This window comes from Falco rusticolus, chromosome 6, assembly GCF_015220075.1.
Source record: "Falco rusticolus isolate bFalRus1 chromosome 6, bFalRus1.pri, whole genome shotgun sequence".
Taxonomy (NCBI): domain Eukaryota; kingdom Metazoa; phylum Chordata; class Aves; order Falconiformes; family Falconidae; genus Falco; species Falco rusticolus.
The window spans coordinates 90,522,947-90,550,522 of record NC_051192.1 but is presented as its reverse complement, the minus strand read 5'-3'; the positions used below and the strand labels follow the sequence as shown (position 1 = coordinate 90,550,522).

The 27,576-nt window shown below is 38.3% G+C and overlaps 1 protein-coding gene across 10 annotated transcripts in view; it reads left to right on the top strand.

Annotated features, from left to right (window-relative positions):
* Positions 1-27,576, top strand: part of FBXL4 (F-box and leucine rich repeat protein 4) — a 72,021-nt gene that overhangs the window by 33,372 nt on the left and 11,073 nt on the right. For 8 of the 10 annotated variants that reach the window (XM_037390858.1, XM_037390855.1, XM_037390857.1 and 5 more), the window contains 3 exons: positions 1,674-1,887; positions 17,660-17,731; positions 19,697-20,009. In XM_037390858.1, coding sequence (XP_037246755.1) covers positions 1,674-1,887; positions 17,660-17,731; positions 19,697-20,009 — 599 coding nt within the window. Of the gene's footprint in view, positions 1-1,673; positions 1,888-17,659; positions 17,732-19,696; positions 24,461-27,576 lie in introns of those variants that run through there. The other 2 variants (XM_037390863.1, XM_037390862.1) reach the window with 2 other exon arrangements.

Below are 27,576 nucleotides of genomic sequence, written 5' to 3'. Positions count from 1 at the left end.
CAAGTATGACTTGGGAGTAATGAAAAAATAAAGAAAGGATGTTTGAAAACTTGGACCTTGAAAGACTGACTTCAAGTCCTGTGCTACTGTTCGTGTCGTCGAGGAATGCCTCCCTGAAAGTGTTTGCTTTTAAGACCAACAGCTATATCATCTTAAGTTTCAGCAGGAGAAATGTCTTGGGAAGGCCAATACCTGTTGTAGCAATAGGCGTTTTTGTGCAAGCAGGTGCCTGATGTGTCTCTGGCATTTCTATTGTATCCATTAAACCCAAGAAGTAATATTAACTTTGCAGTGAAAGTGTTCTAAAGCTGCTCTGCCTGCATGAAGACTTTTGTAGAATAGAACTGGTAACACAGCAGATCAGAATATTTATTATGTGAAACTAATTCATGCTGTCTCACAAGTAGCTCCATTATTCTGGGAAGTAACAAGGGGAACTCATTGCAGCCCATAGTTAGGAACCTAGTTTTTTCTACTGGAAAAACTAGTAAAAGTGTAACAAAATCATAGCATAGCATAGGGGTTTCTTCTCCTATTAAATATCAAACTTAGAAGCCTAGTGATTGATTTACGATTTGAAGGTTATCTTTGCAATAAAAAGGGAGATATGTGTGTGTGTATAAAGCTTGGATTAGATATAAAAGAGCTTGAATTTCTGACACACAATCTCTGACAGAAGATGTAATTCATGCAGAGACCATCAAAGCTTCTAAATTTTGGATGTTTTGTCTTTTAAATATCATAAATTTTTATAATTCCAATGAAAGTCTTATGAAATAGTCCTTAGGAATCCCTCTGTTCTAGAACAGCTTCGAAGAAGATTTTGACTTGTTAATGTAACAAATGACATTTTTCTGAAAATCTTAAAACTCTTCTCCTGAATATGCCATCCCATTTACGAGTATTTGTTTAACCTCATTTTTACATTTACAGATTTTTCCGAGTTAGAGAAGTATGAAATTGTTGGTGGAAACTTGCAGGCTATTGTCAAAACTGGCTTTGGGGACTGTTTAAAAGCATTTGAAACATTATCTGTGTTGTCCTTTGCTTCATTGTCTCAGAGTAAATGGCAAGAACAAAGCATTTTCCAACTTCTAAACTGAAACGGAGTTTTCAAGACTATATGTTAATTTAATAAAAAGCCTTCTCTGTACTGTTCTCGCCTCCAATGATTCTTCTGCAATTCATTTTCAAGGTAGCATTGTTTAAGACTGCTGTAGTGACATTATCCTCCTTATGCCATGTACAGTGTTACATAGCCTTCTGTGTTGCTTAAAAGGTAGTCAACTATTCCTTTGTACAAAACATTGTATAGTATCTAGGTTATGTACAGTATAAAGTTAATGTTGATGAAATGGCCTTGACTCTTGGACTACCTTTGTTTTTTTAATACTGCTCTCTAGCTCAGCACCTAATTGATTTGGTGTCTTCTGGATTTGTATAGATTTGACTCAGAAGTAACTTCTTCAGAGTGGTTATGATTAATTTACTTTTACCTAGTCATGTTTTCTCTATATAACATTTAATGAGGTGACAAAAGAGCTGTGGTCTGTCGGCTTTTCATTGTTAAAAGGAACTATTTCCTGGTTTACATGTTTAAGGTTTTGACAGTATTCGGACTCTCACCTGAAAGTATGTTTGTTTTTCATTCAAAATGTGGGGGTTTTTTACAGGTTCTTGAAAGTTTGTGGCTCTGAACTGGTACGTCTTGAGTTGTCTTGTGGCCATTTCCTCAATGAAACATGCTTGGAGGTCATTACTGAGATGTGTCCAAATCTTCAGGAGTTAAATCTCTCATCGTGTGATAAAATACCACCTCAGGCTTTCAACCACATAGCCAAAGTGGCCAGCCTCAAGCGTCTCATTCTCTACCGAACAAAAGTGGAGGTAGGAACAAGTATTTTTAACCTTTGCAATAATACTTTCAATCCTGGTAACACTGTGTTTGTTTTGTTTTCATTAACAAAGAAGTGAATTAAAATTTTGCATGTAAATTCAAAGGTAGTTTCAAAAAGTGGAGGATTTCAAAATAGCTTTTGGATTTAGCAAAAATAAAAAGCCTGCATGTTTTAACTTGTATGGAAGATCAGTGACCTTTCATCAGCTATTTTAAACAATGTAATATAATCACAGATGTGAAACTCTTGTTTTGAAGTGTACTCCAGACAAACTGTATTTGGCAATACAATTGGGAAGTTACGACATTTAGTAGCTTACTGTAATTCTCAACATTCTGTCCTTTAGAAAGGCTTGCCAATTACTAGATTCCTGCTGCCTTTGTGTATTAGAAGTATTTGAGATGTGGAACACAATTTTTTTTTAAAGAACTTCTGATTTACAGTGTAGAAATTGCTACTTTAGACAGTTACTCAGCTGCATGACTCAGGGTTATTACTGTTTGCAGCAACACATTTCCTGTCTAAGATGGAATGTTTTTACATACACAGTTGAGAAGAGTGTTGTAGTTTACAACGTTTTACAAGTGTTGTATCATAATAAATTCAGCAGTTTGAATTGGAAGCAATTCCATTCCTTCTCACTATCTGCATTACTCATGTATTACAACCTTACTATGCTGGTTTACATGGAAGCTTTCATACCAAGTGTGCTTCTCTTGTTGCAAAAGCTACTGATTTAGTAGAGCCCCAAAATGGGGGGAAAAACATGTCTGCAATTTTTTTCTAGCTTTTAGTTCTAGGTTAAACATTTTAAGAAGAGCTTGCTTCTGTGTGTTACTTCTGCTTATGCTTTTGCTACGCAGAAGTCAGGTTACGACACTGTGTGGGGTGTTAAGCTGTAGTGTAATAGAAGAGCTGGAACAGTAGAGTCTGGCTACTGGATGTCCCAGAGGCATCTGAAGTTATAGTACGTTATTTCATTCATAAGCAGTTCCCATCTAACACATGCCTCAAAGTTAGTTGCATTTTGCCTTTTTTTTAGTAAATTACATGTGCATTTGTATCCAAGGTCTAGCTTGGTGTAGTGGTGACAGGTGTAATGATGATTTGGTAATGCAAGGTGTTTAAAGGGTAGGCTGCCTGGAATGATTGGCACTTGCTGTGGGATATGCAGGCAGTCACCATGAAGCCAGTCCCCCTCAGTAATTCGCTACTTCATGGTAGTTGCTCTGTGTATTGAAACAATTATTATTTTATTTAAGCTAAAAAATAAATTGATGAGTCCTGCTTTTAAGTGCCTTTTTTGTAGAGCTGAATTGGTGCCTTGGGTGTATCTGTTCTGTTTCTAGATCAGTAGTCTTTCTGTAAATCTTGAATAAATCTCCTCATTTTGACTGTGGGTTCTAATTCACAAGGCTTTTTCAGATCCAAGAAAGATCATTGTATCAGAGGTAAAGACTGTATATTTTTTCTGCTGTTGATTGATTATAATCTTCTTGATTCTACTCAGGTAACTTCTAAAGTTTGAAACTTCATGCTTGTAATAGTGTAGTGCAGCAGCTGAGGTATACTCTGAAAATTACTAGTAACTGTCACTTCTCAGCTATCACTTTGCTGAACAGAGCTTGAAATTAGATTGAACGTAGGTGATAAAGATTTCCCGACTTTAAAGCCCTTAAATCGTGAAGATTCATTTCTGCCTTTCCTGTGTATGGACATGCATCTGCTTGTAGCTGACAAGAAAATTCATTCATAATCAAGTTCACTTAAGATTGTGCTTCCATTTTATACATAAGTGTAAACAAAAGGCATTGTTCCTAACAAACCATGGAAATTTCTATAAATTTAAATAGGTGAATTGGAGAGGGTGGCTTTTGTGTTACTTGTTAATATGAAGCTACTTAACAATATACGTTGCACATCATAGGTAGAAAAGTAAAAGGGAAAGAATGAAGATGTAGCACAGGATTTGAGTTAGAGGATTAGAGAGAACAAAAGTCACAAATTTGTAGAACTAGCATTACCTTTCTTAACATTAGCTTTTCATAGTGCAAATCTTTGGTTTTCTGTACAAAACAGGCTGCTCTTCCTTCTGTACTCTTCAGCTGGTACAGAGGTGCTAGGTGCAAAAAGGACAGGGTAGATTAATAAGCATGCTCTGAAGTGATTTAGACCTTTCTAAAACTCAAAGAACTGTAATATAGTAGCATCCTTGGGTTTTGTGCAACTTCTACTACTGAGTCTTCATTGTTGGATCTTCTAAGAAGCAAACATTGGAACAATGCTAATGTTTAATCAGGAGCTTGGTATTGTAGTGTTGCCAGTTGGAGCTGCTCGGAGAAAAGAATCTGAGGCTGTGAATCCACTAAGGAAAACTCCTAACTGCTAACAAGTATGTGATTATTAGTAGAAAGTAAGAAGGAAGATGAGTAGGACAGAGCTGGTGTGTGTGTGTCATGTCCTCCATAAAAGTTCCATCTCAAAATTGGGGGGGGGGGAGAAAAATCAGCTCTTTCCATTTAGATCACCGTTTTCCTAAATAAATCAGTGGTTTGGTGTGTTTATTAAAAATAAACCAAACAAAGCAAGTACCAGGTCTCTTGATGTAAATTTTCTTCTCACATCTTGTTCTAGAATGGTGAAGTTACAGGTCCTATCGTAAGTATCAGTGTGTTGTCAGCTTTTGAGACAGAAAGATGGCATCCCTGTTCATGCTGTGTTAACCACCTTCATGTAAAAATGGGATGATGTGCTTCTGATATTACTGGACATTTTAAAGTAATTGCCAAAATGTGAAGAGGGAATGAATATGCAGAGAACAAACAGGTAAAAAGTTGACTGAAACTAGTTCTCCAATGGGGTATTGTAATTTTCATTCTGTGTATCTTTCTGCACAATTAGAGGCAGTCACTGGAATTGAAGCACAGGAGAATTAGATTAAATTAGGAGACTGCCTTTTATGCTTGTAAACAATCTGATGAATTTATTGTTATGGCTGATCAAAGTAAACACTTGGGTTGAATTACTGAAGTGATCATATTTTTAAGAAGAGGCAATGCTAAAGAGAACAAGAAAAGACTTTTAAAGCAGGGCCCTTCTCTGCATGTTGTTTATGATGCCAGTGAAAAAGGGGTCATTTTCCTACTCCACGGTTGTCAATCTGTTAAAATGCAGCGTTGTGTTAGAGCATATCTGGGTAAACAGTACAACTTGTTCTTTTGGTTGTGAATTTGGGCGTGTGATTAAATAACATAGAATATGGGATGAAGATTCTCAGGCCTTTTTGTCAGTATGTGATAAAGCTGTTTTGGTTTTTGTGTGATGCTTTATGAAGTACAGTTTTAAAATTTTAGTAAAAGAAATGGTGTTTTGTTTAAATGAAAACAAACTCCCATGTACCTGCCCAGGTGCTGGATTTCTTTACTTAGACTATGTCTTGCAGTACTCGTTCCTTTTTTTGTTTGTTTGTTTTTAATGCTTAAAAAATAATTGCTTTTAACATTAAATTTAAAGTATTTGTTGCACTTTTTCTGTTTATATGATTACTGTGATACTAATTAATGAATTCTCTGCAGAAAATTGACTACTGTTAATGATTTTTGTCAGGTACAGAAAAACAGATTTTGAGGAAAACAAACTTAACTACGTGATAGGTTGCCAATTTTATCTGAGCAATTGTTTTGATAGTTTCTTGTTATTTTAGCTGTTTTCTTTGAATAGGTTTTGTATTTTAAAATGTTCCCATTGTCTCTGTAATCAAAACTCCAATCTTTAAGTGTACATTTTTAATGAAATGGGCAGTTCTGCTTAACTGCATTGCTGCTTTGGAACATGGTTGTACTATCTGGAGGAGTTTATGCTCTTTGGTCCTAACTCTGCTGATTAAGGTCATGTGTAATGTTACTGCCTTGACTTACTGAGTGCAAGTTTCTGTGTACAAAATTAGTTTCAGACCTTTGAATTGAAGCTTCCAACACTGCTGAATTATTCCAACCTCTCTACTACAAGAAGGAAAGTCTAGTGACTTTCAGTAACTTGTTCTAGGCTGAAAAGCAACAACAACAAAAAAAAATGTCCTGTATCACTATACTCCTGCCTACTAAATGTAGCTCATTTTCCCAGTGCTTTAAGTTAATTATTAAAGGTTTCATAGTTCAAGGCTGTTTGATTATGTATATGCTTGAAATAGTTTCTCTAAGAAAGTTACAAATTAATTTCAGCATTTTGTAAATGTAATTTCTGCTACCTCAAGACCACTGTTGTACTTGGAGGATCTTTGTGCTCGTGGTTTTGGTATTTACTGATATATGACTCCTTAATATTTATTCACTGAGAGTGTATTCACAGCATAATTTAAGACTTGTTGGCATTGATATATTTGAAGAATACAATGAACAATGGAGGTATTATTGCATATAATAATTGGCAATGCACATCTTTATGGTTTGAGTATGAATATTATCTTGATTTAATGCTTACCATGTAGTATTCCATCCATACAAATAATGCAGCCGAAATTGTATTTTAAAGAAACCAAAGTCAAAATTACAGTAGGAGAATTTTACAATCTCCTTATTGCTGGGTGTAAATTTTAATGTAAGATTATATATTCCATGTTGCATAGTATCTGTATTTTTTATAACGTGTGAAGAAAGTTTCTGAAGTTTAGAGTACAAGTATAGTTGAAATACAAAATTAACTAGATTTAAATCAAATTACAATGGACAGAGGACTTTGGTTTGCACACATTTTAAATCAAATGTATTTATAAATTTTATCTCTGATACCTTTTGACCAAGAACAAATTTGGAACTTGGGCAGCTGTAAGCAAGAACACTGGATATTTTAGATACCAAGAGGAGGCATAATAATCTTAGTAATAAATGTAATGGTTCATACTTTGTTCTGCCGTAAGCAATGAAAGAGTTAATGCTGCCATAAATTTTTTTCTACAGATTTTTCAGAAATAACCTGTTATGGGTTATGTTATGCTTCTGAGACCTATTGTCTGAGGGTTTTCAGCTTGGGCGAAATTTCATTGGCTTGAGCACAAATCTTTAGGATTAAGAGTTGCAAGCAAATGGGGGCGGGGGGAAGTGAAAGCCTCTGCCTAGAAAGTGGATTCTTGGAAAGAGGTTGAGCTGGTGACAAATAATCATGTAATACACAGGGCCTTGATGGTGCCGCCTTATCCTGTATCAGGCTCATAGGGCTGAATTTGGTCATTTGAGCCTGTAATGTGAAGAGTGAGGGGGGGGAATGAAGGTGAGGTGCAAAACACATTTGCAGACATAAGGGAGGGCATCATTTTGACGAAGCAAAACCAAAATACAGTAATTCAGTTCATTACAGAGACTATTACTTTCATTGAATTAATTCAGTAATCACTGTGTTGCTGTGTCCCTGGCACTGCCAAGTAGCTGTAGAACACAAAATGGTGCCCCTGCGTACATCCTGAATCTCAGTTTGGAAATTACACTGTGCCCATTTGTGAGGAGTCAAGTGTTTTTGACTTTTAAAAGGCTACACCTGCAGTCAATACTAAGGTTAATTCTGTCTTCATTTCCACGTACTCATTCTTCTCTCACCTGATGCTCATGCAGTGTTTGTATTGCATCTGTTTTTAAACCTATCATAGTCTTGGAGGCAAATGTTTTATTGCTGTCCAGTATTTAATCTCAAAAATGGTCCAACAATCCAAGTACGTTGCTGGGGGGAGCTGAGTTTTAAAAAAACATATTCCAATACTAACCCTTTTCATCATGTGTCTTCCCATATTGTGTCTTCCATGGTAGTAGCTGATGGATGCTCAAGGGAGAATAGACTATGTGTTATACTGTAGAGGAGAGTCTTTTCGCTGCCATATTTATTTTGAATCTATAAATGAAAATTACCTGTGTTAATATCTTTATCCAGAAGGCATCACTTAAATACACTTGTGATTGTGATAGTAAAGGGCAGGGTGAGGGGTTATCCCCTTCTGCAAACATCAGTTGAGAAGGTGTGAAAGGGAGTGGCTCCTACATCTGTTGATGGTCTGGTTGGAGAGGCCAGGTGGGCTGAGCTAAACAGGCTCCAGAAGCGCCTTCTAACACTCAGCTCTTCTGTGATTCTGTGATTTGGTGCTGATGGTACTAACTGAGGACTTAACCCCTGAGCTTTGTTCTTCTGATCTGTGAGGGGAACAATGGCCGGTTGTGAGAGGCACCGTTTATGTATGCCACACTTTCCCCGTCAGTAAAAGTTGCATAATTGCAACTTTCTAATTTTGTAGCTATGGTATGAGGATAGATATACAGAAGACTTTGAGATTCTTTGATACGTATGGTACTATATAGGGTACTCTACATAGAGGTGTGTATAAGGACTTGATATGCTGTACCTCGATAACATGCTTTTCTAAGTCACAGGAAATTCAATTAGTTAGAAAGTTTAGCCTTTTCCCTCTGGAAAAAATGGAGAAAAGTAATGCCAAAGAAAGCTTGCTTAAGAGGTATAATAATTTCTGTGAATTAAATGACTGGAGACTTTGAGCAGTTATCTCTGTCTGGGACTATGTGGGTACCTTATTCTTAAAGGCCACAAAAACTACCTTGTAAAGGATGAGGTGACCTCTTCTATTTGCTTTCTCATAAAATGGCACCAGATAGCTCAGAGAACTGAAGGATTTAAGCATAAAACAAATTTGGCCACCACTTTAGCATGTGATTGCCATTTGCTGTAACGTTTTCGTTTAACTGAAAACTAACATACAAAGAAGTGAAAATAGCTGAAACCAAAAGATGATGAACAACTTGAATAGGTTTGTAGACCTCTAGACCCAATTTTAGTTTCCAGAAATGGTATACTATGTAGTTCATGTGTTACTGAAAGTTTATGTACTATTCCAAGATAAAAATAATTTATCAAAAATAAAGTTCTGAGGATCAGTATTCATCCTTAGAACTCAAAATTTTAGTAGTAGTCTGAAAATGAATGCTTTCTGGGAAGCCAACAGGTATGTACACTTCCTGAAAGCTAAAGCTAGCACTGTGTAAGTATCTAAAATGCATTTTGTGGGGTGTTTTTCCACTGGTTAAACCAATGACTCTCCGATGTTTGTAAGCGTGCATATCATCTCATCTCTCTAAACCTCTCAAATTCCCTTGTATTTTTAACATACTCTTTCAAAGTATCATAGTACCAATAAGTACATAACTGAAATTATCCTGATGTCTTAAAAAAAAAAAAAAAGACCAGAAACATGTTTTACAGTTTCTTTGCTGGAGCATATTTAGGTAAGAATTGCATTTCACCATTTCTATACCTTTTTTTTCTGAATTATTAATGTATTACATTCTTCTTTCTGTGAGAAGAATTGCTTTAAGTTTATAGAATTCTGGCTTTGCATCTGATGTGTTTTTTAATTACTGTATTAGCATAGCAGATGCCAAGTAATTTCTGACATAGTCCTTTCCCAGACTGTACCAAACCTATCCCACCCCCCAAAACAGTTGATTTTTGGCTTTCTTCTTGTGCTATGTAATGCCAAAGGCGGCAGCAGGGGAAGTATTCTGAATTTATATAATTTTTAATTACTTCTGGCACTCATGACAAGATTACCTTTTCTGTTTACTTGAGGTGTTTGTAATTACAAATAGTTATAGCAGTACTGACACTCAGATTGAAATGAGATTGCTTTCATCTCAAGATTATTTTTTTTTTGGTTGGTTTGGGGGTTTTTTTACCACAAGTAGTTCTAGTATGGTAAAACTTTTTTTTGTGTGTGATATGTACAAAATGGAACTTCACTGGCTCAAGATAAAGACTGTTAAATTATAATTGTGTATTTTCAAATAGTTGGTAGACAACACAAATAACAATGTTTCTGCAGTATTGTTGCTACTAGAAGCCAAAATTAGAGGGAAGAGCTTTCTGTTGCTGAGCTGTGTTATTGAGGGGGAGAGGATTGGTTGTTTTTTTTATTTTTCAAGGAGTCTTACTAGAAGCTCCTTTTGTCTAGTTTTACTTACGGAAATAAATTGCCATTCCAAAGATACCTTAGTCACAGTGTAGTCTTAAGAAAATGAATCCAGTGATGTGCTGCCATCAAGATTCCTTGTCTCCGCTTTACACAGGAACACATGGCACAGTTGCTTTTCACTAAGGTATTTCTGGAAGTCCTAAAGCAGAATTGACATGTAGTTAAGTGTCTCAGTTATTCTTCCTAAAATGAGAAGTAGTTTTGTTTTCTGAAATATTTTGGCAAAAGTTGTAGATGGCAGTTTGTAGTAAAGAGAAGGCAAGCTGCCATATGGAAGAGGACAGTTCAGGATGCTTCCTTTGGTTGGCCTTTTGAGGAAGGGCTCGCTATCCAAAGGTTCAGCAGTAGACCACAGCAGCCTTTTTCTGTCTGAAGGATTGATGTTGAGAGATGTGGGGCTTGGCAGGAAAACTCCTTCAGCCATTGCGTGAGAGTGCCTGCCCCAGGGGAGGTGAAAGAACTTCAGGAGGGTTTGCTTTCTGGGTGGTGAGGCTGTGCCCAGCTTTAGCAATGCTCTGCTATCTGTAACTTCTCTGGCTGTTGCTCAGGCTTTGCTGCCAGTCACCTGGTAGCCGTCATTACATCTGTTTTTCCGTCCTTCACCTTTGATTGGTTTGTCTGATTTTGAGTAGTCTGAGGGAGGATAATGATAATGATGGAGATGTAACTGCCCCAAAAGAGGCAGTGAGGGTGTTCCCCTTAGGAGGTTCCTGTCAGGTGTTCAGTTTTGCAGATGAAGCAGCTGAGTTTGATAAAGCAATATTACTTGTAAGAATTCAGAGTTGGTGCATGTACACAGGGACTTAATGCACATCACTGGAATAACTCAGAGACCACATATGATGTGGATGATATTTTAAAGCCAGTTTAAAAGCAATCACATCTTTCAGGTGATGATCACGTGTGTGTGACATGTTTGTGTTAAATGAGCATGTATTTCTTAGGTCCCTGCATGTGTCCCCTCTGTTACGTTAGCTCTTAGTGGGGAGAACTACTTTGCTGCCCATGGAATCACTAACCATTGCGTTTTTCAGAAACACATCCTCGGTGAAAAGCGGGATGTGGCTGCTCTTAAGTAGGATGGGTCTTACCAAAGGAGTGAATGGTTGAGGTGTTCATATAAAATTGGGAAAAGGATAAACTTGTAGTTGCTAGTCTGCCCTTCCAAAGTGTTTGGACTCAATTCCGGTAGTCATGTCATTCTGTGTAAGACATCACTGTCAAGTGGTAAGTACCACATGTGTGATTTCTCTTCTTCATTTGCCAAGAGCTTGTTTGTAGTTTTTTTTAAGCAAGTGGTGGTTCCTTTCCTCTCTGTTTTCCCGTTTGTCAGCTTTTTGTTTCACCATGGGGTTCTTTGTGTATGTATGCTCAACATTAAGAGCATTTGGTTTTACTTGTGATAATTTGGCAGATCTTTTCCATTATTACTTTAAGGAATGAGTTCTTAACCTAATTTCTATATCATCTTTACTTTGTGACTGTGTGCAGAAAGATGTTGATTCAGACTTCTCATGTCTTTTGTATGTGTGGTATGTCTCGCTGTTCTCCAAAAGGTTAATTCTAGTCTGTGGCATGCTGGAGGCTTTGTGTTACCTATAAGGAAAATTCACAAGGTCATTTTGTACACAGTAATGTGTGTGCAGGACACAGCAGGTGTGCAGGAAGGGGTTTTGCCCCTGTGGCCATAGAAGTAGCATTCATGATGTGTGTGCTGAAGTTTGAGATGTTTTGGTCTCATCTGTTCCCACAGTTGTGTGTGTGTGTGTTTGGCTGAGTCAGCTGGTCCCGGCCTCCCTTGCTGTACATTTAAACATTTGGGAAACAACAGGAAAGCTGCTGCCCAGATCCATGAACAAAGGAACCTTTCTGTGCAGTTTTGAGAATATTTTGATATCTCCGCTGAAGGATTACTTTCCACGAATATGGATGTGATTGTTGGGCGGAGGGACGCGTGGAAGATTTCATTGGCCTAGCTTTAGTCTGCAGTTCTCCAGTTCTCCTTTCTGTCTGCTTCTCAGGTTCCAAGAATTTTAAGGAATTCATTCAAAAGTCATTGACTGTGACTTCTATTAGGAAGACGGAATACTTAAGGGTACCCTGCAGAGTTACCTTCTTATTACCACATTTACCCTTCCTCATTCAGGCTGGATTTTCTGTCTTGGATTTTCACTTAGATTATTAGATGTTACTAAATGGAATAATATTGTCATGTGTTCTGTCAGATAAATAGGCTCCCAAAATATAACTGCATTGTTTCAAATGTATACAGACTATTTGATATCCTATAGTAATTGCCTAATTGCTGTATCAACTTTTAGCTAAATGTTGAGAAATGTAAATTTGATTTATACACAAACAGCATTTGACAGCTAGTGATTGGGTACTGGATGTTCTAGGGTTCCACAGTTCTTTACTAACCAGTGATTGAATCTTTTGATGCTTTTCCTGTTTGTGTTATGAAAAGGTGATTGTGGAATAAGCTTGTCTAAATATGCTATCCAGTACGATTGGTTAATATAGTCCTAAAGACTCTGATTCTAACCTAAAAGCAAATACTTTTTACAATATTTTAACATAGATCTCGAGAGTAAGATGAAACTGCTACCTAGAAACATGGGCAAATACTGCGATAGAAACTGTTATTAAATATAACAACCTCATAAACTTGTATGCAAAGGCAACTCGCTGCAAAGACTCTTCAAGATGCACTTTTTGATGGAGAGATAAGTAACTGAAATATGAAAAAGAAACTGTGGTTTTTAGGAACTTCGTTATGTTCTTTGATTTTGTAGGAAAATGAAATATTAGTGTGGTGAGCTTGCAAATGTAGGCATGTTATCTGATATCTGCCTGCAACTGATGTTATATAAGTATTTGAACGTAAGTGGAGACATCAGGCTTTGAGGAGAATAGGGCAGGGAGGGCTAGAGATGATGTCATTTGGCAATGAAAAGCGAAAATAATACAACTTTAGTTGTCCTCTCATATAGTACAGTTGGGAGAGCAGGTATTAAAGGAATTTTTTTTTCTACCCCTAACTTAAATTTTTAATGTAAAAACCCCAAAATTTAAGTCCTGCATAATTCATTTTTTCTTGAACAAAAAGGTTAACTGGCAAATTAGTAACTGTGATTAAAAACATAGCAAGCAAGGGAAACAGAAGGAAGGAAGCAGTCTTTAATGAGACTTTAAGATTACTTTCAGCATTCACTTCACAGAAAAAATTGAAGAAAAAATTGCAGAAGGGTGAAAGTCCTGTGAGAAGTTTAGGCTCTCAAGTTTTTTTCATTGAGGGGCTGGAAGAATTCCCAGCTTATGTCAGTTTTTCTGAGAAGGGGAAAAACAGCCCGTTGTTTGTTCCCAGCATAAAAAGTAACAATTTTAAAAGTAGTTTTTAAGATTTGTCTGTAAAAAGAAAGCTTATTAAAAGGTGCAGACTTTCTTCCCTATCCCAACCCTAAAAGTAAAACTTTGTTGTTTTTCTTAAGCTTTCTTTCATCTTTGAGGCACACTGTGGTCCACTTATTCTCATGCCTTTTATTATTGTGCAGCCATTACATGATAGTAATATTACAGTGCATCATTTGTATTTTTTAAACCTTTTATATTTTATTTTTTTAAATCTTGGACCACTTGGCAATGAAACTGCAATGAGTAAATGGTCAAATACTCACTGTATCTTTCACAGGTGAGCCACATCTGCCACGGACAGAAGGGGGTTCTGTTTGAACCGATACTGAGCTCAGGCTATCTGTTGGATGTTTTCCTTACCGTAGTATCATCAGAAATGATTTGCACTTCCTGCTGGATCATGAATGCAAAAAGTCCTGAAAAAGGCCAAGTGAGATTCAATCTTGCCAAGTGTATTACTCTGGCATCAGTATGGTTTCTTCACTGATGGGTTGTCTGTTCAGACCAGCAATACTCTTGCAATATGTAAGTCAAAACTTAAGTGGGATGTCTAAGGTCTTTACAAAGACAGGTAGGATACATGTTAGTCCAGTGTCACCTATTAAGTTGAAGTATTCACAACACATAAATGTCTTCTGTGCTGGCCTGTATTACAGAATGGAGGGCTTTAATATTTGGGCAGACTTCTCACCTGTCTCATGTGGAGTAAGGATTTCTTCTCTTGCCCAAGGCAGGATCAATTCTGTTGATGTCCTTCCTGACAGATGTTTGTCTGACATGTTCATAAAGACTTCAGAGGCTCCTCAGGCAGTATGCTTCCCTTTTCTGGGGGCTAACTGCAATGCCATAAAATATTTATGGAGTCTGCTCTGTAAGGTTGTGTTTAGCAACAGTATCATATCCATCTGATGAGCTTGATGTCAGTCTTCTCTCTTAGAGAGTCCTGCACTGTATGTTTTCCTCATCTGAAAACACCTTGCCTGGGAATGGAAGGTAGGGTAGACCATTTTATTTGGCCCCTTTGGACTCTTCCTGCTGTCTGTGCTGTTGTATAAAAATTATTTTAGTAGGTCTTGTTTCATCTTGGATGGCAGAAGAAATGTAGACCACTGAAGCCATGCCATGCCTTACTCCACAAAGACAAAGGAATTCTTGTTTGTTTCCAGAGCAGGATTTTTTTTTGTTTCGTGGTCTTTTGTGGCTTTGTTTATGATTTTAAACATTTTTTTTTCTTTCTTTTCTTTTTCTATTGTCTTTTCTCAATCTCTGTAAAGGGGAGCAGGTACAAAGCCAAACTTTACCTTTATAAAGTTTTTCCTTTCAGGGAAAACTGAAAAAATTGCCAAACTATACATGTCTTGGCTACTAGGTTCAAGAATGCTATTACATGGGTAGTCTTTGATTTGACTGTCTCCATTTGGCTGAGAAAGTGAAATTGAACTCTCTTCAGGTAAAAGCTCACAGAATCAGAGTTTAGGTGGCCCCTCAGCTCCTCTTGTAAAGCACTCGAACATCTGAAGTTTGGCCTATGTTTCAGCTTCAGGGTCAGATGATTTCCTTGCTCTTCTCCTTTGCTTAAATAGGGACCGCTCATCTTGTGTTGCAAATGAGATGAATTGTACAGGTGGCTTGAAACAGGTTACTACAATGATAGTCCTTCTATATGTAGTGCATATGTATTCTGATGTAGGGCATGTGAGCTGCCATTCTCTCCTGCTATTTTCATGTCTTTTGCCACCTAGATTCTTAGTTGACAGAGGCACAACTAGGCACGCACAAAGGGTTTTTTCTTCTTTCCTGACATATGCAAACCCCACCTGTTACAGAAGAACAGACACTGCTTCTGAAAGAAAACTGATTTGTTGTATGTAGGCATGTATGCACCCCAGAAGAAGAATTCATATAGGCAGTATAATTAATGTTGAGTAAGCAGTTGTTCATTCTTGGGCTTGACTTGGCATGATTTGTGGTAGTACGACATGGTGTTCTACCAAGCTCCTTTCTATTACCCGTGCTCATAATGGTTTTTTTAAATTTTTTGGGTTTTTAAAAATAATTGGTTTAAATAATACTTCAGGTTTTATAGGTTGTGAAAAGACCTTTGAAAATGTGAGCTTGCTGCACATCAATACAAAGAGGACTGTCTCAAATTAGAGAGGAACTAAAAAAAGTATTGAGAGATGCATCAGTTTGCTGTCCAAGTTAACAAAAGTAGCTCAGTTACCTAATCAAGATAACTATGACTGTTAGTCTTCCTACCTATTTCACCTCTGTCTGAAGAAGAGAAAGTATGGAATTGATCTCACATCCTACAAACCTGTTCAGTGTGACTGTTTACTTTTGCACTGTTCATGTCAATTAAGGAGAGATACTGCTGCTTCTAATCATCCTTTCAGGCCAATGTTTATATCCCAGCCTGGAAACCATTACTAAAAAAACATGGTGGAATGCAGCAAGGTATTCAGCTTGCCTGTGGAGTCACCCGAATACCTACAGAAGCCCTGGCTGGAACTGTGTGTGCAGTCAGACTGATTTATTTAGCTCCGGTATTTAAGATTTGTAGAGAGGGGTTTGGGGATCTTGTTTTTAATTTGTGCACCTGAATAGGTTCTAAAGCTCATAGCTTTCACTGAGTTCAGTAGTAAAGACTGTCTCATTCTCTTGGAGTTACTCATTTATTCGGCTTGAAAGATCCAAATGAAGTATTTGCTTAGTAAGTACATTATTTAAAACATATTGGGTATTTACACATTTACTGGCTTTAAAGTGTTCTTAAGTGTTATCTTTTAATAATGACTTTTTATGCTCTTGTATTTAATTCCCTAGCTACATTTTTGTTTAAAAACATGAATGAAAGTAGAGCAAGCAAATGGGCAGTGGCTTTGTAAGACCTCTGCAAAGATACGTGTGAGGAAGGCTTACTCATAGTGTCTACTTTTAGGCTGCCTTTGGGAAATCAAATCTTAGAAGGCCAAGTTGGAAGTTGAGGTTCCGTACATGTCAAGTGTTGGATGTCTCTAATTGCTCCCTGGAGATACCTAAATTAGATGTCTGAAATGGTCTCCATGAATACCCCATGCTATGTCTCTGTTCTGTGTCTGCCAGCCTTTTTCATGCAAGGGATCAGATACTTCTTCATGGTGGTAGGACAAAGGATCGTTTTCCTGCCAAGTTTCATTTTATTAGTCTCATATAACAAACTGAGGAAACTAAGTAAAGCATTTAACTGTAAGCTTTCTGAAAACAAGTAAACATATTTTTTAAAAACTGTATAAATTATACTAACGGTGGGTACAAATGTTGACTAGTGTTCTTATAGGAATTCCCTTTAATAGCAGTAGATTATTTTGCCCCTTGTTTATTGCTTGGGTTTTTTTCTGCTAGAAGCTGTTATACATTCTGTAATAATCCACAGATGTTAATACATTGTGAAACTTACTCCCATTTTCAAGCTCATACAGATTACAAAGTCCTAACAAAGTGATGTTTTAAGTATTTGTGATGTTATTGCACAGCTGTTTGTGATGTGAATCCCAGGCTACATCCTTATTTGCACTGCGTGTATTTCCAACTACAAAACAAAGTATGGCTACAAACAAGACAGAAGTGTCTTTTCTGTATCTTAGGAACACACCTAAACCTGTGAAGTTTCCCTTGTGGAACAGAACAGCTATGTACTTGATGCATTTGATGTTCCAGTCTAATTTCAGGCTGAGCAATGTTCAGTACTTACTGAGAAGAATGGCCATGTTAAATGGCAGGAACATGGCTGTAAAATACACGTTATATCTGTTTCAGTCTGCATGCTAGTAGTGACAGGTGCTCAATGGTTGTCAGCATCCTTGTCAGCACAGAGACTCCTTTGACATTAAAGTCACCAGCTTGGTCCTGATGCTGTGCAGCTATATTGGCAGTTCCATCAGACTGCCGCTGATCAGTGAATGTCAGAGCCTCTGCTGTTCTTCGGGTATGTCACCAGCCCTTTGTGTTTTCAGGCTGGCCTTGCCTCTTATTGAACTTGCCACACTTCTTCAGCAGCTTTCCTGTGGGAAATGAGTTGATAGGTCATGGGTATGTAGGTATCTTCAGGGCAATGCAAAACCACATCCAAAGTGACTTGCATAAAGGTTTGTAACGATTACTGTTGCTTTAAGCCAATCAATGGGTAGAGTACCCAGGGACTCATTAAGTGGCATTTGTGGTGTCTGTAACAGAGTTTTGTGCTCTATTTCAGGAAATGCAGTGACAGCCTTTAATGTCTAATTGACCTCTTCTCTTTGTTTCACTTTTCCATATTTCCTTCTGATGTGTTCCCCTGTGGCAGCAAACAGCCCTGCTCAGTATTCTGAACTTCTGCTCCGAGCTGCAGCACCTCAGCCTGGGCAGCTGTGTCATGGTGAGTACTTACACCACGCGGGATGTGTGTGGGTGTATGTGTGCGCACACACTTGCTTTGGAACTCAGTCTGGGTTTATGTTTCACAAAGACATGTTAAGTGCCAGGTTGATAGTATACTATGTTCTTTCAAAAAGTCTGAGATGAACGCAGCTCAGTCATATGATAAAGGGTTGCGTACTGGTTTAGCAGGCCTAAAACATAGCTCATAGGCTTTCTCATAGTTCTTCAGCCTCTTCCTAAGTTTCTGAGCATTCTTTATATGTATGATCGCTTTTTCTTTCCAAAAATAATAACCAAGACTTAGTTATTTTATTCAGACCAAATCATCATTCCTAGCAGATTAATGCTTGTGTCTGGCCCTACAGTAATAATCATGAGAGAAATATTTTCAGCAAAAACCATTTGAGTCATAGACTAGCTGGGCACACTCATTGATTTAAAGAAAGAGAATACAGGGACAGCAGCAGTTCCTGCAGCAGTTCCTGCAGGACACTACTCTGCGCTGTACTGCATGTGTGTGTCAGAGCTGTGTGTAGGGGGATTCTGGCTTGCGGCTGTCCTTGGTGGTACACATGCCAGATAGCTCGTCACGGAGGCTTAGCTGACCTTCCTCATAGCTTAAGAATCATAGAATGATTTGTGTTGGAAGGGACCGTAAAGATTCTCTAGTTCCAACCCCCCTGCCACGGGCAGGGACACCTCCCACTAGACCAGGTTGCTCAAAGCCCCATCCAGCCTGGCCTTGAACATTCCTGGGATGGGGCATCTACAGCTTCTCTGGGCAAACCAGTTCCAGTGCCTCACCACCCTCACAGTAAAGAATGTCTTCCTTGTATCTAATCTAAATCTACCCTCTTTCAGCTTAAAACCATTACCCCTTGTCCTACCACTGCATGCCCTTGTAAAAAGTCCCTCTCCAGCTTTCTCATAGGCCCCCTTCAGGTACGGGAAGGCTGCTAGAAGGCCTTCCCGGAGCCTTTTCTTCTCCCGGCTGAACAACCCCAGCTCTCTCAGCCTGTCTTCATAGGAGAGGTGTTCCAGCCTCCTGATCATCTTCGTGGCCCTCCTCTGGACTTGCTCCAACAGGTCCATGTCCTTCTTAGATTTGGAGCCCCAGAGCTGAATGCAGTACTCCAGGTGGGGTCTCACGAGAGCAGAGGGGGAGAATCACTTCCCTCAACACTGGCCACTCCTGATGCAGCCCAGGATACAGCTGACTTTCTGGGCTGCAAGCACACATTGCCAGGCTGTGTTGAGCTTTCTGTCCACCAGCACCCCCAAGTCCTTCTCCTCAGGGCTGCCCTCAATCCATTCTTCATCCACCCTGTATTTGTGCTTGGGTTTGTCCCAAGAAGCAAGTAAAGCGGAATTATCTCAGCCTTCCCTGCTTTGACTCATGGGCAGAAGAGGAGGTCAGTATGACTATGCTTTTCCAACAGTCTTTGTCTTCCCACATTTTTTGATGGTGGATTTTATTCCTTCTGCCTGTATAGTGAGACCCTGTTTCAGTCTTTTTGGCTTGCCCAAGGTAACTAATAAGACTTCCATAAGGAGATGCAGCAGCTGATCAACCTAGAACAGAAATAAGCACATTCCTCAATCTGCATGTGTTTATGGTTGCAGTGCCTATGGTCATAAAAACAGTTTTATTCATCTTTTAAAGGAAAAATTACTATTTAAAAAAAAAGGGATTTTCAATGAAAGTAAGCTTTTCACTGCATTTTCACTGATATTTAGTATTAAGTGAATTTAAAAACACCTGTGTCTGGGAGTTGATTGGAAATTTATTTTGTCTTTAGTAAAAGTAGACCTCACTGTATTCTACAGTAAATAATTTTCAGAGCTCTTTAGAAATGACAAATGCTTAAGACAAATATGTAGGTGTGTTAGCAAGTAAATCTTAAAACACCTAGGTATGTCTGGAAAGATGGTATACATAACAAAGTGTTTGCTTTCCTTGCAGATTGAAGACTATGATCTTATAGCAAGCATGATGGGAGCAAAGTCCAAAAAGCTTCGCAGTCTGGATTTATGGAGATGTAAAAACATAACTGAAAGTGGAATAGCAGAATTGGCTTCAGGTTGCCAGCTTTTGGAAGAACTTGATCTTGGCTGGTGCCCTACATTACAGAGCAGTACAGGCTGTTTCACAAACCTTGCACGTAAACTCCCGAACTTGCAAAAGCTCTTTCTTACGGCCAACAGGTCTGTGTGTGACACAGACATTGAGGAGCTTGCTGCTAACTGTACGCATTTACAGCAGCTGGATATATTGGGTAAGAAAATGTGGGAATATCGGTATTTATCTTACTGTGTCTCAAAAGCCTTGCAATTAAAAAGGAGTCCTTAAGACAAAATGTCTTCTATACATGTTTCTAAATAATTATTTCTTAAAATTATGGTTTAGCATATAAAAAGAGGGAAGTTTTACTCACTGCAGAGTTTTTACTCACAGTGAGCTTCTGACTCAGAATCCAGTTGATTTGTACCAACCATGTAATTTGACTACTCTAGTATGAATTGCTTAAACTGAGATTTAAGTGCAAGATTTTTCCAATAACTTTTAGTTTCGTGACCATTAGGGTTTTTTAATTGAAATCTTTTTTTTGACTGTCAGAAGATCCAATTTCTTATCCTTCTTTCTGCTTCTGTTTATTGTTTTATTTCTGTGAAGTCTGATAAAGTATATTTCCAGTGTGAGTCTGTGATCAAGAAACAGATTTCTGCTTTTGTGCAATACAGATACACCAAGCAATATTGAATTTCTTTGTCACTTTTACCAGGAAGTGAATTTGACTCATTAAAGAGGAAAAGGTAATTAACAGCAAAACTTGGACTTCCTAGTGAGGTGGAAAGGAACTGATGAGGGGCAAAAAGCATAGCAAATCTGAAATTTCTAATCCTCTGCAGATTCTATAGTTTAAAATATTTTTAGAAATCTAAAGTAAATATAGACTCTTGAGTAAGGACTTTGAGAAAAGTAGTTTTGCATGATACTGAACTTACTTTTGTGGTGGAACATGAGGTTTTCTTTTTTAAATAATGTAGGACAGCAGGGATATTTGTGACTCAATATGAGAGAAATATCTTTATGCTTTTACTGACTTATTTTCACAGGGTTAGTTGAAAAAGGAAGATTTAAATGAAAGGGAATAAAGTAGCTGCACTGTGTATTTTTAATACTTAATAATTTTAACAAAAATATTATATATAGGTTGAGAGAGATGCTGAAAAGAACTGAAGGCCCTCAATTCGAATAATGTTCCAAGCAAGTTTGTTTAATGGCATATCTGGTTACAAAAAATATTACCATATGGCTTCGGATTGTCACTCCAGTATAGCTAGTACACTATTCTATCGTGAAATATGGTTTGACTGACCTCTGACTGAGAAAGTTGCCTTCTGACCAACATGGGAAAGGGGGATGAACAGATAAAAACTTAACTCCACCTAGTGCAAATTGTAGAGATTTGATGTAGATGTCCACAGGAGGTAATGTGCTTTGCCTATCCTTAAGGGAATCTGTTTTGTAGCTAGATCAAGGGCACATTTCCCTATTCAGACATGAAAAATTTCCAAACAGTGTAGTGAATGAAGTCTTTCATAAACATGTATGTTCTCCTGGCCACCCACTTCCATGCTTTTCTGTTACAATGGCGTTGTGTCTGCTCACAAAGTGGTCTGACCTTTTCATTACACCAGAGGCTGCCCAAAATGAATACCTTGGCTGTGTTAAGCCTACAGATAGTCTACTACTTCTGTTGCCTCTCTACCAGCAGTGAAGGCTTGTTGCCATACTTCTTCAGTATTTGAATTCATGTTTTAATTCAGTTTGACGTTTTATTGATGTTTTTGTGTAAAAATATGTGAATGTGGAAAAGGGATTTATTTTTTTTTCTGTTCCCTGGGTGCTTAAGAGTATTCCTGAGTCAAGTGGATTTGTAGTCAACCTTTCCCAGTGAGACTACGTGTTAGGTTCAGATAAATGCTGTCCAGGGAATATACAGTTGAATTACCTGCAAGATTTTACCAAAAACCTTAATACCGACCTTCCAGACCTCACTTTCTTCCTTCAGAGGAGTACTTAGTATGGTGAAAAAAAGGTTGTTTTCTGCTGTAAAGGAGTCACTACTAGGTTATGTGATATATGTGATGGAGTTACCCCGTGTTTTTGGCAGCAGCAAGGAAACTGTGTTCATTTCTTTGTCTGATTGTGGGAACCATTACAGTCTGTGGTTAAAAGAAAGAGTTGTCAAGTAGAAACCACATCGGGTCATCTGGAGCTGGAGTTGTCAGGTGTTCCCATGTAAGTGCAGAAGTCTCTGTTATCTGAACTGAAGAGCTAGTCTCTCACAGTGCACGAGTACCAAGAAAGTAATAAATCTCTGTGTGCTCTAACTTTTGGCAGCTGATGTAGGGCCATCCAGTCACTATAAGCTACATAAATGCTTAATGTGTTTTTGTCCTTCTGAAGAAGTGTGACAACAGGCCTGAAGCTGTTCAAGGCCTGAGGTCAGTGCTCAGCTTTGCAAGAGTCACCTTGAACAGTGGGTCTTCCCTGTGATATGAATGAATGAGTGGTGCTTTCATTATATCCTTTGTCATCTCCCAAGTACAGAAATGTCTGGCTTTTACATGCATTGTGAAGGGCGTAGAAGTATTGCTGCTAGGTTAACAGTGCATGCTGTAAGAGAACTTCTTTTGCTTCGACAAAGCTGTGTAAGAGCTTGAGGGGTTTTGCTGCATGCAGACACTTTACCTAAGTAGGGATCAGAATGTCTTACCTTGCACTGTGGTCACCAGTGTTGACAATACTGTGCTGGTTTCTCTCTGCAGTTGTTAGAACTTATAAACTTCTCAGGGAAAACTTCTTGTTTCAGTTACAGGTTATTTATCATCACAATAGCTTCGGGACTAGAGGAGTCTAAGCCTCTGAAATAAATCTGGTTGAACTGTGTCTTGTTTCTTTAAGTATTACAAAATGAATGTTATTGTACCCTGGATGCTGTTTTCAGGGGGTAGGTCCTGGGGCTTGCTACCCATCTGTCCTTTACCATTATGGTTTGGTAATCAGAGGACTCTAGAAAATTGCCAGTTTTCAAGGGCTTCATAAACTTACTGGTCCATGTAAAGCATTGTTTGATGGGTAGCTGTGTTTTTGGTGTGTAAAACATACTTTGGAAAGTAAACTTCTGTTTAAAAAGATAAATCATGGGTTGGATCCATATCCCCGCTGTGTTATAATACAATTTGGAAGAGGAAGCATGATGCAGATGTGTCACTGAGTACGTGAGGGTGTGCTTCTTCAAACCACAGTTCTGAGCTTTCTTTTGCCCATTACATACTGAGTTGCCTCCTTACAAGTATCATTTCCTTCTCTGCCCATATCTTTTCCAGTGACTGACATGGCAGGTTTCTACCCTGCAGTAGAATGATCCAGCTGTGATCATCTGACAGTTTTGTAGTGATGGAGTACCTCATCCAGTGCTGTCAAAAGCTAAGTGGACACATCTACACCTGCAGTTAAAAAACTAGTCTTCAGTCTGTGATCAGCATTGACCAATGTGAGGAGTTGGATGACAACTTAAATTGGCAGTGTCAAAAGCTTTTCTTGTACATCATAGCAGCTGCTCAGTTCTGTTGCTGTGGAGCTACCAACTGCTGGCAAGGGTGAAGAATAAATCATCTTAACCTTGCTCCTCAAAAGTCCTGATTGTTTCTGTCCTTCACAAAAAGAGTAATGAAAGGTAGACACCCTTGTTACCACAAAATTCATGTATTCCTATCTGCATACCAACACCTCCCACACCTTCCTGAACAACAGAAAACCTAACTGCCCCCTTGCCAGCTGTCAAAATTTTCAGCTTTATCTTGAGAGCATCAACATGTAAGTTAGTCAATTCAAACATGAAAATGTGTAGCGTTTTAAAATTTTGAATTTGAGTTGTGTGCAATAGATCAAATAAAATGTAAAGAATAAAAAACTAATCTGGCTGGTCTAGGGGAGGAAAGGAAAAGTAAGAATGTTTGAGGGAGTAGTGCTAGTTACTTTCAGGGTCTCTACTCTTAAATATTATTTGGTGTAGTAGTAGTAGTATTCCTTGCCCTAGAAACTGGTGCTCTGGCAGTTTTTATAGCCATCATACACAGGTTTCCTGAACGGGTCTAGAATTTGAAGACTTACATATGTGATAGAATCATGTAGGTTGGAAAAGACCTTTAAGATCTTCAGGTTCAACCATTAAGCCAGGACTGCCAAGCCCATCCCGAAGCACCACATTTAAGCATAAGGTCCAGGCAGACAGCATCCACAGCCTTTCTGTCACCCACTAGGCAGGTCACCTTGTCATGGAAGGAGATCACGTTCGTCAAGCAGACCTGCCTTTCATAAACCCATGCTGACTGGGCCTGATTCTGCAGTTGTCCTGTACCTGCCACATGACGGCACCGAGGACGACCTGCTCCATAACCTGCCCTGGCACCGAGGTCAGGCTGACAGCTCTGTAGTTCCCTGGATCCTCTTTCCTGCCCTTCTAGGTGGGCATCACATTGGCTAACCCCCAATCTTCTGGGACCTCTCCCCAGTTCGCCAGGATTGCTGATTAGATATAAATTAAAGCATTTACAGCTAATAAACATAATTTTTCTAGGAAAGAAATTAATACTCAGAATTGCCTTTTGCAGAGGCGATACCAGAGAATTTTTCCAGAGAATGAACTAAAAAAAATGAAATAGCAGCTTTTAATGTATTGGCTTTGTATTTATTCTGAAAAATGGACAACTAGTCCAGGTAGGAAAAGTTGTAGTAAATAACAAAGGTCCAAAAGCCTCTGGATTCTAGAAAAATGCACTATGTAGGTAACTAGCAGAATACATTGTCAGTCTTTCAAAAGCAGAAGAGAATGTGCTGTATTAAATTTCTGAAATGCTTTTCAATATGCTGTTAAGAAAGATATATCACTAATTGTACATTGTATAAATGAAAGTAAGACTGTGGATCATGTCTGTTTGTCCTCTGGTGTTAATGACAAAACCCCAGCCAGATTGCTGGCATTCTTAGCTTTTAGAAAAAGTTTTTTTCTAACATAAAATTTTAAGTCTGAGGAGGAAAAAAGAAATGGGTGCAGTAAAACATGTAGTTTAGGATGGCCTACTTAGTTACAAATCTATTAAAAATCTTAATGTTAGTTGAAATGGTAGGAGAACTGTTGAAGTTCAGGTGGGAAGGAATGCAGAACATCCTACACAAAAATTCTGTGGCAAGGCATCTAGATCTAGCATTTCTGTAGAAACACGCATTTGGATCTTGAGGCGTATAAGCTGTAATGAGTAAATGAGAGTGGCTTTAAATGAGGGTACTGATGCAGTAGCAATTTTAAGGCTTGGTGGAAAAAAGATGAGTAGCATAATGTGTTGTTCCTAGAGTTTCAGTTGGAATAGTAGAATAGATCCTGATGGTAGGACAGTGGTACAATAATAAAACTTACGATCAAGTGAAGTGAATAAGTAAAGTGTATTACAGAATTTCTATGTATGGCCATAGGACTGTTTCATCAAGCACCAGATAGTTGTGACAGTGATTCTATAATAATAAGGTATTAAAAATGGCAATAATAATGTTTATTATCTTATTACCTACGTGTAAGTGAGGTAAAATTTATGATTATATATGATAGCAAAGACTGCTTTGGGGTGATGTTAAATGATGTCTCAAAGCAACTAATCTGAGAACCTACCATGGAACAAGTGAAGACCACACTTAGATACCTCCTTGTTTATGCAGAAAAGTACAGGAGACAACTGAAAACAGAGGCATTTTTCTGGAAATTAATCTCGTTCAGAGAAGGAAAATAGGAAGATGAACTCTAGAAAGTGAAACAAAATCATAGTAAGGCAGTATGAGATATTAAGGAGCCATTGGCTGAAGGTGAATGCTAAAAATTTATTTCAGATACGTTAGAAGTTTACAAGAGAGTTACTGGGGTTATTAGATACTCCAGTTGTGAAGGATCACTCAGATACAAGAAGGTCGTTGGAGGAGGACTGTTGTCCGTTCATTAGTGTTCAGGGCAAGGGGGATCAAGTAGGCTGCTACATCAGAGCCGTTCTTTCCAGGAGATTAGCCTGGAAAGCTGCCTTAAATTAGAATGCCAATACAGAAGGCTTTTGAACAAATCAATACATTGAACAATAATAAATTGTTAGGACTAAATGGTATTTATGCAGCAGTTCTAAATGAGCTCAAATACAGGGCTGTGGAAGTCTTACTCCTGGTGTGTGATCTGCACTTAAATCAGCCTCAGTGCTAGAGGAGCGAAGCGTTACAAACATGGCACAGTCTTCTGTGAAGGGCACAGTTTGGAAGCTACAAAACAGTAAAATTGTCTTTTGGTCTGTGTAAACCAGTTGCAACCATAAGAAAGTCAGTCAGTCAGTGGACATGAAGGCCATTATGGTATTTTGAGAGAGCTGCATCCCTGTGAGGATAGTATAGTTATGCCTCTCTAGTCTTAGAATTCCTTGGAGTTCTTGGTGAAGGTGAGGACTGATCCAGTCCACAGAGGACTTTTCAAAAGCTTTAGACAAGGTTGTTCTGCTTTTATAACTTAGCTGTCTTTATGAGTGATTCAAGGGAAAGATGGCAGGACAAGAATGCATCCTCTCTTTTCACACTGTATGTCTGTGGTCACCAAGGGTCAGTACTAATCAGCTTATAAGTAATCCATGCAAAGGGGTGAATAATGCTGTACCAGAGTGTCATGCACAAGTAGTCAGGGTAGAAAAATCTCAAGCCGAAGAATTTTAATACTGAAAAACTGCAGAATGATCTTAAGATACTTAGTGAACAGATGATAAAGCAGGAGGAAAACTGTTCCATTGAGTGCAAGTTGCATTAACTAAGCATATAGAGAGGTGACTTTATATTAGTTAACCCTTTTGTAGGAAAGATCTGTGGACAGTTTTTGGAAAACATCAGCTCATTGCTCAGCTTCATTCTAACAGACAAAGAGAAAGTTAGGATGTCTTAGGAAAGAAATGTAGAAAAATGCCGTAAGAGTTCATTATACAATTAATGACTTTGTGTTTAGTGCACTGTACAGTTCTGGTCATCTGATTTCAAAAGTAGTAAATCAGTGCAGAAAGAAGACAACAGGGGTCATCTGAGATGCAAAAGGGTCTGGAAAACACAGCCTTGAGGAAACAGAAGAGATATCTATAGGATTATGAGTGATGTGGAAGTAGTGAACTGGGAATGATCTCTCACTGCTGCTTTATGATTTATTGCCCCTTAATTATTGCAATTAATAGGTAGTGGTTTTAAAGCTGATTTTTTTTTTCTTTTTTTAACATTATATAATTAAACTGTAGAACTCATGTGAAGAGGCTATAAGTATACAGAAGTTCAGAAAAGTAGTAGCATTCATGAAAGGTAACTTCAACAATCCCTAAAGTGATAATTTTGGGCAGTTGAGAAGATCTACCAGTGAAAAGCTGCTTTAAAAATCTGTTTCTACTTTGTTTGTTTGTTGGGGTTTTATTTTGGTGAGCAGCATTAGCACTGGCCATAGACAAAATCTTGGACTAGTTGGCTTTTTGGGGTGCAGTTCAGCTCAAGATGAGTATAAGTTGAAGTGTCTACCAGCAGGTTTGCATGGTCATGTTGGATGTATAAACTCGTTTTAGAGCCAGGAGAGCTTGATGAGCAGTTCAGCCCACTGTAGACATCCAGGCTTGGTTTCCTTGCCTAGAGTAACCTGCCTGGCTTCCAGCTGTTCTAATAAGGCATGGATCTCCTTCTCTGGGTACAGTGTCCTGTCTGCCAGCTCGCTGATGTTCTACACG